The 14,773-nt window shown below is 34.7% G+C and overlaps 1 protein-coding gene across 1 annotated transcript; it reads right to left on the reverse strand.

The window, feature by feature from the left end:
* Window positions 1-8,294: 8,294 nt before the first annotated feature.
* On the reverse strand, window positions 8,295-12,609 carry LOC139040541 (olfactory receptor 4P4-like). The gene is made up of 2 exons (XM_070487302.1): window positions 11,712-12,609; window positions 8,295-8,425 (listed from the first exon to the last, which is right to left on the reverse strand). Exons 1-2 carry the CDS (start codon window positions 12,607-12,609, stop codon window positions 8,295-8,297), a joined length of 1,029 nt encoding a protein of 342 aa, XP_070343403.1.
* Between the last annotated feature and the right edge of the window lie 2,164 nt (window positions 12,610-14,773).

Consider the following 14,773-nt stretch of genomic DNA (forward strand, 5'->3'; position numbering starts at 1 on the left):
AATAGAGTGCTTGTGTAATGTGAATGTTCACCAGCAGGTTAAGGTATTCCTTTAATGCACCCTAGTAACGGTGAACTTCTAAATTTCCAACAAAATAATACAGTAGTAGGTAACATTTCTTTAACGATACATTTATAATGCAATATATTTGTAAAACATTTTATGCTTTAATTCATACATTGAGCAAAACAAGTTCGATATACAATTTTTTGGCAGATATTTTTACAGAACTCGGACATTGTCCTACAAAGCTAGAAAATAAATACATAATAATATAAATAGAAACAAAATAAAAATTACTAGCAAATAGATAATCTTGTTTACTAAATTATGAGTGTGGACTTTATGTATAACTTAGTCATATTTTCAGCTAATAAAATTTTGTGGCCCCTTGGTGAAACAACAAATGATAACAGTTTCATGGTTTTGTTTCATAGCACACTCTGATGGAAAGGGTCTTTTCCGTGAGTCCTCCTCAAAAGTCCCACACTCCTCATACCATACACATGCAGACACCCACATAGGACACACACAGGCACATATAGGCAAGAAAATTTTCCTTACCTAACACAAATCTAAATACTCTACGGAAAAAATAGCACATCAAACCAAATCAAACAGAATGCTATATAACCTGCTAGTTAGAGCTAATTTTCTTCTGAATGGACAGAATGTTTTTCCCTGGTATTCCATGACTTTAGGAGAAGAAAAGTTGATAACTGTGTAAAGGACTCTAAGAGGTGAAACATCAAACAGTTGTTCCTGGCACTAAAGACAAACTGTATTGTGTCTGTGGTTTTCCCTGGATCTCTCCTTGGATATGAGGCAGGAGTAACTCATTCAGATGTGCTGTGTGGATGCAATTCAGTCATTCTGCTGAGAAAAGACAAGGGCCTCAGCAGAGACAGATGTCTAGAAAACAGAAGAATCAAGACACAGAGCTGAGATTGTGTTACATGATTTATAAAATGTGGGGGTAAAGGGTAGTTAGAATAGTATCTCCTTATGAAGAAAATAAATAAGTAAAAAGACGTTATGTGGGAAACAGGGATTAATAGGAGGAGCTTAGAAGATTGATAGGGCAGTGAAAATATTTTGTACAATACCATAATTGTGGATACATGTCATTATAAGTTTGTGTAAACCCATAGAATATATAACAGCAATAGTGAACCGTAATGTAACTATGGACTTTGGGTGATTATGATGTGTGAATGTGGGTGCATCATTTGTAACAAACGTACCACCTAGTGTGGGATGTTGATAATAGGGGAGGTTATGCTTGTGTAGCAGCAGGGGGTATATGGGGAATATATTCACCTTCTCTTCTATTTCAGGTGAACCTACAACTGTTCTAAAAAAAAAAAGTATTTAAAAATAAAAGACATTATTGGACTTAGAGTCTCCTGGATTTTATTCTCTTCCCATAATTACTGGGAATACACGTTAAATTTTAGAGATTTTGGGCATCACATCTTCTGTTATAAATGCATGACTGTGAATGACATAAAGAGATGTAGATATGTGAGAACAGTATATACCATCAAGAAAAGAGAGGAGATATTATGTTGAATTCTTTAACAACATTTTAAATTTTATTCAAGAAAATGTCCTGTATTCTTTATGCCATAAATCCATTTAAAAGGGAAAGATTTATTTTTCTCTTTCATAAACAATGAAACAAATTTTCTGGTAATAAAATCGGTCATTTTCCACACATTCCCTTTCAGCATTCAGATTGACATGCTTTGTGACGGTTTTTCAAAAGATAAATTTAAATTCAGCTATATTTTTGTTTCTTTATCAGTAATTGCTAAGAGAATAATTTGTCCTATTCCTCCTGCTATAACAATTCTTCTCAATTTTATCTCCCTCATTATTTTTTTCTGTTCTTTATACTTCTCTGCACTGTGCCTCCTGAATCTGTAACTCTTGCATTGCATTCACATGTTCCAGAACTCTTTCAGTATCTAAATTATCTTCCTTTTCATAAAATCTCATTAACCAATCTCTTCTCTGTTGTGATATTTTCTGTATCTTAAGGGATATCTTAAGGGATCTTAGTTTAAATCCTGTTAAGCATGCATAAAAGTCCTTTCATACAAGTTTCTTCTGATTTCTCTAGAAAATATTTCTCAGATTTATCTTCATTATAGTTACAAGTTGATTTGCTTTATGTACTGTGCCACAATATATTTTTTTATTCAATAAACTTTATTTTTTAGAGCAGTTTTATGTTGACAGCAAAATTGAGCAGAAATTCCATCAATTCTCTACACCCCCTGTCCCCACACAAGGACAACCCCTCCCTCCAAAATGGTACACTTCTTACAAAAATGAATCTACACTGACACATCTTTACTACCTAAAATTCACAATTTACATTAGGGTTCATTCTTGGTTTTGTACACTCTATGCATTTCGACATGTATAATGATAGTATCCAAAATTTTGGTAACATACAGAACAGTTTCCCTAAACATCCTCTGTGCATACCTATTCTTTCCTCCCTCCTCCCTAACCCTTGGCACCCACTGATCTTTTTGCTGTCTCCACAGTTTTGCCTTTTCTAGAATGTCATATAGTTAAAATAATAGAGTAGAGAGACTTTTCAGATTGGCTTCTTTCACTTTGTAATATGCATGTAAGTTTCCCGTATTTCTCAGATATAGATTAAGGGATTGAATATAGGAGCAATGATGGTGTAAACTAGTGCAATACTTTATCCTCAGGGAAAGTGGTGGGAGGTCTAAGGTAAATAAACATTACAGGCCCCCAAAATAAGATAAGCACAGTGATATGAGATCAGTTGGGAGAGAGAGCTTTGCATATTCGTTCATCTGAGTGATTTATTAAGGTGGATAATATAATGCCATAAGAAACAAATAAGACAACAAAGGCGACTAAGGAGACCATACCTGAAAAGGCAATCATGAGGACACCAGTGATATAGGTACCAGTACAGGCAACTTTTAGCAAAGGAAAAATATCACAAATAGTGATCAATTTTGTTAGGAACACAGAAGAGCAAATTGACTACCGTAGAAAAGAGAGGAAAAGAATTAACAGCCCCACCAACCCAAGCAGCCAAGACAAGGAATTGCATCTTGCCCTGTTCATGATAATCACATAGTGGAGAGGTTTGCAGATGGCAACATTGTGATCAAAAGCCATGGCAGTAAGAATGAAGATCTCAGTACCTCCAAAGAAGTGCATGGTAAAGACCTGTAACATGCAATTACCATAGGAAATGGGTTTTTTTTTCCACTAGCAGGTTGGCAATTAATTTGGGTGTAACTATAGAGGTATAGCAGATGTCTATTAAGGATAAATTGATGAGGAAATAGTGCATTGATTGGTTCTAAAGAGGACTGCATCGAATAGAACTAAGGATCAGAAGGTTTTCTACCAACAGGGCAACGTAACAGAATAAGAAGAGCACAAAGCAAAATATTAGTATGTTTTTGTCATGAGAAAGTCCTGGAAGAATGAATTCTGAGGTGTTTCTCTGGCTTTCCATATGTTTCAATTGGATGTATGTTATATACAAATGACTTATGTTTCTGAAAAAACAAAACAACTTTAGGTGAAAAATTAATAGTATGAACACAATAATGTAAAATTTACTAACAAATAGATTGACGCGAATAGAATCTTAACATTAATTGATCTTAGTTTCTTGAATTGAGCCTCTTTCTCTTTCATTATGTCTCATTTTATAAATCTATTGTGGAATAATTTTATAGTGTTAACAATGAGAATAATTATATATTTTCCTCATAAACAGTGGTAATGATTTAAAATATTTAAAACAAAAATTATTACTATTATGTTATATAGATAACAAAATTATTAATTATATTATTTAGTCTGATGTAAACCAAGAAAATTTTTTTGTATATTTTTCAATTTCTTTGCCTTATAGATAAAATCAGTTTTTCTTATTTTTGGATTTTCTGATCAAATTCCTTGAATTATCTGGGAATAAATCTTGAAGAAGTGCAAGTGTGTTTAAACACTCCAGCTTGACTGCTGAAATTTAATTTGTGAAGAGCATACTCTTCTTTGTTATGTGACCAAACATTTTCAAAGGGTCACGTTAAACCAATGGAATAGCTGCTGTATTAAAAAGCAAAGAATACTTTAAAATTATACATTAAGAAAGACTATCAATCAATGACTGGGATTGTGAAAACTAATCTGCAAATTCATTTATTTCTAGTATTTATATTTTACATATTAAAGACATTTAAAAATATGTACTGACATTGAAGTTTGTGATGGAAATTGGTAAAGGAAAGATAAGATCTTTAAATTGCCCAAGTGTATTTGAATTGTGCATTTGTCATGGCTTTTGCTAGAGGTTTCATATTTTATATACAATCTAAAGAATGAATGTCAATAAAAGTTGATGATACAGAAAGCAATTTGAAGACAAACTTTGTGGTTAATTATCACTCAGTGATTTTTGTTGCAATAACAAATAAGTGAAAAATTCAGGAATTTGAATCCTTTGTACCTAATGTAAATGTTAAGACATTATTTAATCAGTGCAAAATGAGTGTAGCATAGAGAGAAAGCACTTCAGGTGTGATTTTACCCACTGATGAGGAATTATCTGACCTTAGTGGGTTTGCAAAAGCTAGCACACCTTCTCCCTTAGTCTGGATCTGATGTGACAGTCAACTCTGGGACACCAGATATCTATTTTAAAAACACAGGGGCCAGCCCCTGGGGCCAAGAGGTTTTCTCCCACTCCGCTACGGCGGCCCAGGGTTTCACCAGTTTGGATCCTGGGTGCGGACATGGCACCGCTCATCAGGCCACTCTGAGGTGGCGTCCCACATAGCACAACCAGAGGCACTCACAACTAGAATATACATCTATGTGCTGGGGGGCTTGGGGAGAAGAAGAAGGAGAAAAAAAGAAGATTGGCCACAGATCTTAGCTCAAGTGACAATCTTTAAAAACAAAAACAACACAAAATGCTTTTGTTTCAAGATTATTTAGGAACCATCAACTCTAGTGATGCATAAATTCAATATCTATGTTATTTATAGTCTTTTAGAGGACTGTAGGTGACAAACAGCTGACAGCTGTGGCATTGAAAAATATGGTCCATACTGAGGGAACCAATTCTATTTTAAATTACTTTTCAAAATTCTAAATTCAAGAAGTAGAAATTTTCAATTTGTTCCTACTTTGCTTCAGTATCACTACAAGACTTCCTACCCGCCTTCATATTAAAAAAAAACCAAAATAATTATCAATCACAGTGTCTAGCAGTTAAGTGTAACTAAAGAGTATTGAAATATTTAAGGAGTGTGCAGATCAATGACCTCTCTTCTACTTAATGCAACTGATATTCATTCTTTGTTTATAAGGTAGAAACAATGTTATCTTTAAGATACATTTACTTATGTAAAACCATTATATTTATAGAGAATTATTATATATGTAGACTATGAACAACATAGAAGTGGAAATCCCTTAACTAATCCAAATCTCTGATTTTAAATAGAAGATACCCTGATGAAGAGAATCTAAGTAATTTCTTAGGATTGGAAAATAATACCCTATGAATGTTAGAACACAGAATCTTGTTTCTCCCTCAATCTGGGGCTACATTTAATGTGTGAGAGCTGGGAAGGATGTCAGAGGGTATCATGAAGGACAGCAATGAAAAGACTATTTTGAATCCTCATCTGAGTAGAAAAGAATAGTCAAGATGCTGGGTTACCAGACACCCAGTCTGTGCTTCTGAGTACTCATGTATGTAAAGAGTAGTGGAGTATTTAACACAAACATGTATTCTAGAATTCTCTGATTCTAAAACATTTGAAATAATTTTCCTTCAGGAAGCTCTTCAAATCAAGATTCTTGCTTGTTTTCTAGATCATCATTGGCATTTAATCTGCAATAGCTCTAAACGTCTCCTGTAGTCTGAGGGAATGTGTTATATGATCGGTGCTGTTAGCAGAGGGAAAAGGGAAAAGTCATTCGAGGAGAATTATGGTCATAAAACAATATAGTGATAGTAAGGGAAACCTCCTATGTAAAAACTGAAGTCACAATTGATTAAATAAAGCATATCAGGAAACCACTGAAGATGGCGTTAGAACAGTTGGTAACACAGAGAAGGAGAAACATTGAGGAATGCTAAATAAACTGACCAGTGTAATCCTTGAGCTAACCATTAACTCTCTGTAAACCTCATTTACCTTTTTTATAGGATTAAAGTATCATTATACAGTTCAGAAACTTAATAAGGAGTACATGAGGTAATATAAAATATCCCAGTGACACACGTGGTTTATAACACACAGTCATTTTCCTTTCACAGTCTTTCCTGTTTGAGTGAATTGTTTGGCAACTACATAAATTGTCTTACACACATATACAACTAAACCCAATGAAAAAATAAAGAAAAAACATTTGTAACATAAATTTAATGTGTGATCAGGTAAACTTCAATTTCGAGAATCTATTAGTGAAAATCTGTTAGTTGGATAATAGATTGGTTATCTTAAGGTACTTCTTAACACAAATCATTAGTCTTTTTAATTTTCACTACAAAAATATACTTCAATAATTACTTTATTTCTCTGGTAGTATTGAATAAAAATGCTGTGTGCTTTTTGTGTTATCCTGTCCATACAAGACTAGACACTCATATTTAAAGACAATTTTCACCACACATTCAAATTTTCTCTCAGTGTAACAGAATGTAGCATACTATAAACTTACTGTAGTTGACTCAGATAAAACACATATTTTAGCATGCAAAGTGTTTTGAAAGATAGTAAATTCTACATTATTGTAGACATTCAAGCATAAGTTGATCTGTTTCTTAATAGTAATATGGCAGATTGCATATAAGCACAAGAATGGGACAAAATGAAATTCACTGCCAACTTGAAAATGTTTTAACTCTATTCTTTTTCATGGGAATTTTGCTTATAAACAATGCCCAATTAAAACTAGAGTCTTCTAAAACATTTTTAGAGTAATGAAATTATCATATGCAGCAAGAGAAATTACAGCCTTTAGAATGAAATTGTATAAAGTAAATATAAAGAACATAATATTAACCCAGCACATGTTTGGTGGGACTCTTCTCAAATCAAGGTGACACGAGTACTTCACTTAGCCATCAGATCTGAGGGGCTGTCAGGTTAACTTTAGGGTGTACCAGGAAGCATTCTGCCCTCACACACTCACTCTGCCAATTCGCCTCCAGTACACAAATCTGAAATAAAAGGCAGAGAATTACAAACCAGTAATTCAAACACATCCAGAATAATTCTCTGCAAATATTTTTAAAATCGCAACATGCTTTAAACCTCCTACAGGTTTACAAAGGAATTAGACTTCAAATATTCACTAAAAACTAGCAGCAGTGCAAGGAGAAGTGAATCTTTTTTCCTCAGGAAAGCAGGCTGAAATTTTTGAATGCCAATTAACAGCCTAATAAAAACCCAAACAAAAAATAAACAAAACGTATTTTTAAATTCCTGCAAAAGCTAAAACAAGTATTTAGGTCCTAGGAACATCTATTTTATGCCTATGCATGAAGAGAGTTTGGTTTGGAAGAACAGAAGATCAACTCAAGTGACAATGCAAGCATTAGTAGGTATCTGAAAGGTCTAAGTAATTATAGTCCCAAAGGCATTTCTAAACAGATCCTGGCCAAATGTTGCTAAGTCAGTGTCCACAATAATGTGCTTGCTTACTATTTGGAAAATAACTGGTCCTATTTCTCTGGAGGCCCAAAAGTCTATACTCTGAGCAACTCTGGAAACTGACTGCTCTGTGTTCTTCCAGCTTTCTGAAAAATAAGATGGAAGCTAATGTAGCCTGCAATAATATTAGCTTAGGTTTCAGTAAAATCTCAAATGATGTAGGACAAAGAGAAGTGAACACAGATATTTATAGTCCTACATGGGCAATTATCAAGATTCTAAGTGTGTAGCGCAGATTGACCAATAATCAATGACCTGTGATATCATAATTTGTACAAGGTTACTTTTCGTTAGAAGCTAACATTGATGGAATTGATGGTTGGAGGATGAGAGACAAAGAAAAGGAAAGATAAAAGAATAGACATTATTTTACCATAAACTTGGCAGGTAGGAAAAGTAAAAATAAATAAAGGATTTTAGCATTTCAGCATTAAAGGATATCGTAACCCAGTGTTTTACTGATTGTCTACTGCAACATTATACACAATGTTGACCAAAATTTACTCAAGTCTACCTGTATCAATCCACAGAGGGAGACAGCTGGTCATGTTGTCATGTCTCTATCCTCCCCACACAAACACACAGTAGGACACCCCTTAGAGGCAGACAGAAGTTTTGCATGTACATCCTCAATTCCTTTTTTTTGGTGAGGAAGATCAGTCTTGAGCTAACATCTATTGCCAGTCTTCCTCTTTTTGCTTGAGGAACATTTTGCTGAGCTAACATCTGTGCCAATCTTCCTCTATTTTATGTGGGATGCCACCACAGCATGGCTTGATGAGTGGTGTGTAGGTCCATGCCCAGGATCGGAACTGGTGAACCCCAGGGAGCAGAAGCAGAGTGCATGAACTTAACCACTATGCCACTGAACTGGCCCCTACATCCTCAATTCTTGAATTCATCCCTGGTCATATACTAGGTCTACTGAATATTTTTAATTTTGATGAAGTGAAAATTATCATTTTCTGTTTTTATGAATCATAATATTGGTGCAATTTTTAAAATTCTTTTTAAAATCTAAGGTCACAAAAATCTTCTCCCATGTTTTACTCTAAATGTTTTATACTTTTATGTATTACATGTAGGTCTAAGATCCATTCTTAATAAATTTGTCTAACATGTGATGTATAGATGAAAGGCTTTTTCTTTTTTGTTTTGGTACGTATAGATATACAATAGGCCCACAACAATTGGTTGTAAAGATGATTCTTTTCTCCATTTAATTAACTATGGCCTTTGTTAAGATTAGCTGCCCATATATGTGCAGATCTACTACTGAGCTCTTGAGTCTGCTTAACTGATCTTATTGTCTATCTTTATGAAAATACCACTCCATTTGAACACAGCAGTTTTATAATATAACTTGAAATTAGATAGTGTAAGTTCTCCAACTTTGTTTTTTAAAGTTGTGGGACCTAATTTAGGTCTTTTGCATTTCCATATAAATTTTAGATTAGATTTGAAAAGTTTTAAAATGTGCTTGTTTATATTTTGTTTGAGAATTCTGGAATCTAAAAATGTTGGTGGGGAGAATTCATACTTTAATAATGTTGAGACATTTGTCCATGAACACATTTATATTTTTTTAAATTTTTAATATTTTTTACTTTTCATCTATTAAGGTGCTTATGTTTGTTACCTCACAAAATTGGTGTTCTCTTGTCCAATAAACCTTTAAGAAAGCAAATTTTTATGGCATCAGCTTTCGGAAAAAGAAACGTAGCTTTATTTTGTGAGATTGATCTGCAAGGAGACGGGAGCATGTGCCCTCAGATCTGTCTCCTCAAGCAGGTCATCAGGGACAATTTATGAGATGAAGGGCAGGGCAGTCTGGAGTGTGGAGATGGATGAATGGAGGTAAGGAAAAGTGAGGTAATTGATGATCCGTGCAAGCATGTTAATCTTCATGCCTCTTCATAGGACACATGTTCACAAAATGGCAGCATAACCATGAGCTGAGGGTGGGATTTTTAGCTCCTTGACACCAAAAAGTTCACTTATCGAGCATTTACAAAGGCTCAGTTGACGTGGTGTTAGTGCTCCCAAACGTCCTGAACTAGACAAGGGATCCCAGTTCTTGAAAGACCACTCTTAATTACTCTGTTGCTAAGATGTGGTCAGTTGAACTGGTTCTGGAGGGTGTGTGGCTACAGACCCAATTCAGATTATAGCTTACTTTATAGCAAAACATCTGAATGTGAAGTAAAATAAGACTAATTTCTGCACTTTCAGATGAAGCAGCTAGTCTAAGAGAGATTTGATAAAATCTAAATGTTTTGGGAAAAATGATTATTTAGGTACAGGGAAAAGGATGATCTACTTGAAATTAAGATACCTCTATGTAGCATTATTCACAATAGCCTCAATGCAGAAACAACCTAAGTGGATTAAGCGGATGAACAGATAAAGAAGAATTCCTCAAGCAAAAAGAGGAAGATTGGCAACAAATGTTAACTCAGGGTCAATCTTCCTAACAAAAAACAAAACAAACAATCAAACAAAAACTAATGGACCACTGAGAAAAGAAAACAAATCATAATAAAAGGTTTTTTGGTTTTGTTGCATAACATTCTTTCTGATGGGATGGGTTTTTCCCTGACCCATTCTCAAGATCCCAAGGATTGGATTATGTGATTCAAAGGGGATGGGCATAAATGATAATAAAAAGTGTACCTCCTTGTTGCATAAAATAACTAAGGAAAAAGACATTATGGGGGCTGAGAGTCTGCTAGATTCCATCTCTCCCTGATGGTTACATAATGATGTATGTTAAAATTTTAGCCTCCCTGACATTACTTGTCTTATTATTAATGCATGACTGTTAACGGCATAAGTGGACGTTCTAGATATGTGAGAACAACGTATACAGTCAAATAGAAAGAAAAGATAGTGCCTTTGAATTTAATTCAGTAACTGTTTATTTCCATCTTAATTTGTACAGATTTATTTCTGAAAAAGACGGAGAAACAAAGAAAAATAAAGGTACAACACATTACCTTCTGGCTCAGTTAAACTGGAAAAACAGTTCATAAGAAGAAACACTAGTATCAGGCATAGGATTATTTGAAATACAGTAAATGTTCAGCAGAATACCAATAAAAAATACAGGGCAGGAATCAGAAATCTTCATGAATAAGAAAACATCAGGAGTGTGAATTATATGAAAGGCATGCACACTAAAGCACAGGGTTGGGGACGTTATAAGCAGAGGAGATGGCAGAAATAAAGCCATAGAGGTGAGATATTTTAGAGAATGTTTGGAGAATGTCATGGGGTTCCGTGTAGCTGGATGAAAGCATCCAAGCAAAGGGAAACATAGAAAGAAAGGTAGGGAAAGAGGAAAATCCCCTAACGTCAATTTCCTGTATGCCATATGCGATGCTAAATCTTTACTCAGGTTAGCCAAACTAATATTTCATCTTTAAGAAGTATAATATTTCCATATTTCACAGATATTTTTTAAATGGAGGTTCACATAATTAAACCAAATTGCCAAGACACAGAGATAAAAGGTTACAGAGTCAGTAGTCACCCAGGTCGCCCTGGCCCCATAACACCACACATTCTTCCAGTATATAAATTTTTGAAATCAGTAAAATCAAGTCAGACCTATTTCAGGAGATATCTGATAAACAAATGAGAAGGTAGGATTATATTCCAAGGAAAATAGAGTTCCAAATAAATTTTTGGAGAGAGGAGTTGTGACATGATTAGAGACACACTTTAGAAGGGCATGTGAATTACTCAAATTAATGTAGTCACACTTGGAACTAGTTGGACCTTCTAAAGTGCAGATAACATTCTGAATAACAGTGACTTGCATTTTTGGCTCATACTTTGTCAGAGGTCATTTAGTCCAACTTCCCAAAGAAACCTTATATGCTTTCAAAACATCTCAGATGATAAATGCCCTGAGGACACAGGATTGAAAGCACAATGAATATTATCTTAGTTGCTTTAATTTTAAATATGCCATTTGAGACCATACCTTCCGCATGGCAATTTTCATCTCCATATTTCTCAGGGTATAGATGAGAGGATTCAGCATGGGGGCAATCACAGTATAAAACACAGAGATTTCCTTATCTTTGTTCTCACTCCCTGCAGGTAGAACATAAATATAGATACAGGGCACAAAGAACAAAACTACAACCATAACGTGAGAGCTACAGGTTGAGAGTGCTTTGTGTCGCCCTGCAGAGGAGCGTGTCCTAAGATTATATAATATGAGTATATAAGAAGCTACCAAGACAAGAAAAACAACCACCACCACCATCCCTGAATTTGCAATCATTAAGATATTAACAACATGAATATCTTTGCATACCAGTTTCAAAAGAGGCTTCACATCACATAAGTAATGATCTATCTGATTAGGACCACAGAAAGTTAAATTGAGTATTATGAGAAGTAGAGCAATAGAGTGCCAAAAGCCCACAACCCAGGCCATGATGATCAACATGTTACACTTCTGCCGGTTCATGATGACCATGTAGTGCAGGGGCTTGACAATGGCAACATAGCGGTCAAAAGCCATGGACACTAAGATGAATATTTCCACAGCAGCCAGCAAGTGGGCAGTGAAGAGCTGGGTCATACAGTTGTTACAGGAAATATTTTTTCTTACCGCAGCTAAATCCCTGATTAGCCGGGGGATCACTGTGGAGGTGTAGCAGAGGTCCATGAGGGAAAGGTGGCAGAGAAAGTAGTACATGGGTTGTTGGATTAGATGGCTGCAAGCAATTGTGAGTAAGATGGTGGAACTCCCCATGTAACAGAGGAGGAACAAGAAAAAGAAGAGTAGCTCTATTTGCTTATTATCCCACAGCCCCAAGAAAACAAATTCTGTGATATTCTGATTTCTCATGAGGTTAAGGTGAGTCCAGAGTATACAACAGAACCTTGGTTTATCTGAAATGACAGAGAACATAGTATATCGTCAATAATATATTTTTTTTAAGTTTTGGAACATTTAAACACAGAAAAAAAGTGATTTAGGCCATAAAGGATTCATTACGGACTTTTAAATCGTTTTCTGATAACTGGCATCATTATATTTCAAATAATATTCAATGAGAGCATATTTTATGTCTGGAACTTTTGTAAACATTTTGTACACACTTAACTAATAAAAACTCATTAGTTACAATTCTGATACTCACTTTATATATGAAAAATAGAAAACGGTGTGTTCACTTCATTCCACAAAATCATTAAGATATTAAGTAGCAATTTACAACATGAGTGTATCTGATGTCATTTTCCATGCTTTTAACAGCTATGCCACCTTATCCATTAATCAAATGGTCTCCCAGCTGTTTTCCACCTCTATAAAAGATATGAGGTTTTGCTCCATCTCTGCCATTAACTATCTGTATTATGTTAGGCAAATTGCTCCCTTCCAGTATGCTACATATAACTTATACATAAAGTCCCAATCATGCACCAACATTCCATATATCCAATGAAACTAAATATTTATTTTTGAAATAAAAATAAAATCAAGGCTTTGCATCATAGCAGAGAAATAGCCTTAATTAATTCACAATAGTTTCAGTGACTCTCCTTCTTGGCTTGTTTGCTCAAAATTCAGAAGATGGAGAGAAGGAACTAGGGAACTGAAGGTGCAAGTGCTGGGCATCTGAATGAAGGAATACAGGTTACTATTATATAGCAACTTCACCTTTTTTTCTAATTATTCTCATGACACATTAGAGGTTGCTATTGAAACATTAGAAACATTTTAGAGGGCTGGTTATTTTATGTTAACATATTGAAGAACCTAGTATGATTATATAATGACCTGCTTGTTTAAACACACGTTGAGAACATTTTGATATAATATACCTAGGAGCGGAGAGTGAATATGTTGACTTTTTACCCATAACCAAATGTCATCCACAACAAAATCGTGTTTTTCCTAGAAGACTATTAATTTCAATGAATTGTTTTTTAATGATGTCAGTGAGAGAACAATATGATATAGTGAACAGATCCCTCATTTAATGATTGAAGATGAGCATCCAGTCTCACTTCTTGTTAATTATTTTTATTGTTAGCACTGAGCAGTTTATTCCCTCTGATCCACCTGCTTCAACTGACAAGTGGAACAAATTATACGGATCTTTTTGCCTTATGCCAAGAGCAAAGTAAATAAAGCTTATGTAAAGAATATACAAAGTAAAGAGCTTAAAATTCTAACTTGTCAAATCTACAAAACAGTACACCCAAAAATGTTTGGAGAGGAACAAACTGTTGTGAAAGAAAGTAGACATTAGCATTTTTATCAGTTAATTTGTTTTCTGTGGATTTTATGTTTCGTCTGAAGAGATAGGTTGAAGAACTCATAGGAGACATACAGGAAGCATAAGGGAGAAACATGGGTGTTGGTTTAAGTTTGTTCTGGGTTCAAAATGGATTTTAGCAAAGAACATTTTTATGTATAAATTGAGACTATCCAAACCTAGTCTTTTTTATGTGGAAGAATCTGATCAGTTAAAGAACACAAATTAGTGATAACTTTTCATTAAAATTGTATAACAAAACTGTAGAAAAACTAGAGAATCAAAACTCTAGAAGTGCAATTCTTGGTTTAGAATATTCCCTGAACATTGTTGCACACCTCCACATCTCTTAAGATTTGGAGCAGTGCTGCTCAACTTACAATGATTGAACATCAATTGGGGAAAGACAGGTCCATGTAAAATAGCATTCTTCAAAGCAGTGCCCATAGAAACCTCTGGCAAAGCTACCTCCTGTGGAATATCCCCTGTCCTATCCTCAAATCATTTTCTTTACAGCCTCTGTCTAATTCATAAAAAAAACTCTGTGTCTCTTTCCTTTCTTTCTCTCTCCCTGTCCCTTCTCTCTCTCTCTCACTCTGATTCTGTCTCTCTCTGTCTCTCTCTCTTTCACACACACACACACACACACACACACACACACACACATACTCACACCCCCGCCCACATATATGCTTAGATAGGTAGAGTTTTTGGAGTAAAGAATTTTGAGTCCACCTTTTTACATAT

The sequence above is a fragment of the Equus asinus genome, chromosome 17 (assembly GCF_041296235.1).
Source record: "Equus asinus isolate D_3611 breed Donkey chromosome 17, EquAss-T2T_v2, whole genome shotgun sequence".
In the NCBI taxonomy this organism is placed as follows: Eukaryota; Metazoa; Chordata; class Mammalia; order Perissodactyla; family Equidae; genus Equus; species Equus asinus.

Excerpts from the sequence above, each read along its gene's own strand:
- LOC139040541 (XM_070487302.1), bottom strand. The coding sequence starts at position 12,609 with ATGAGAAATCAGAATATCACAGAATTTGTTTTCTTGGGGCTGTGGGAT. Across the intron at positions 8,426-11,711 it reads GGTATGGTCTCAAATGGCAT|TGGCAATAGATGTTAGCTCA; the intron begins ATTTAAAATTAA and ends AAAGAGGAAGAC.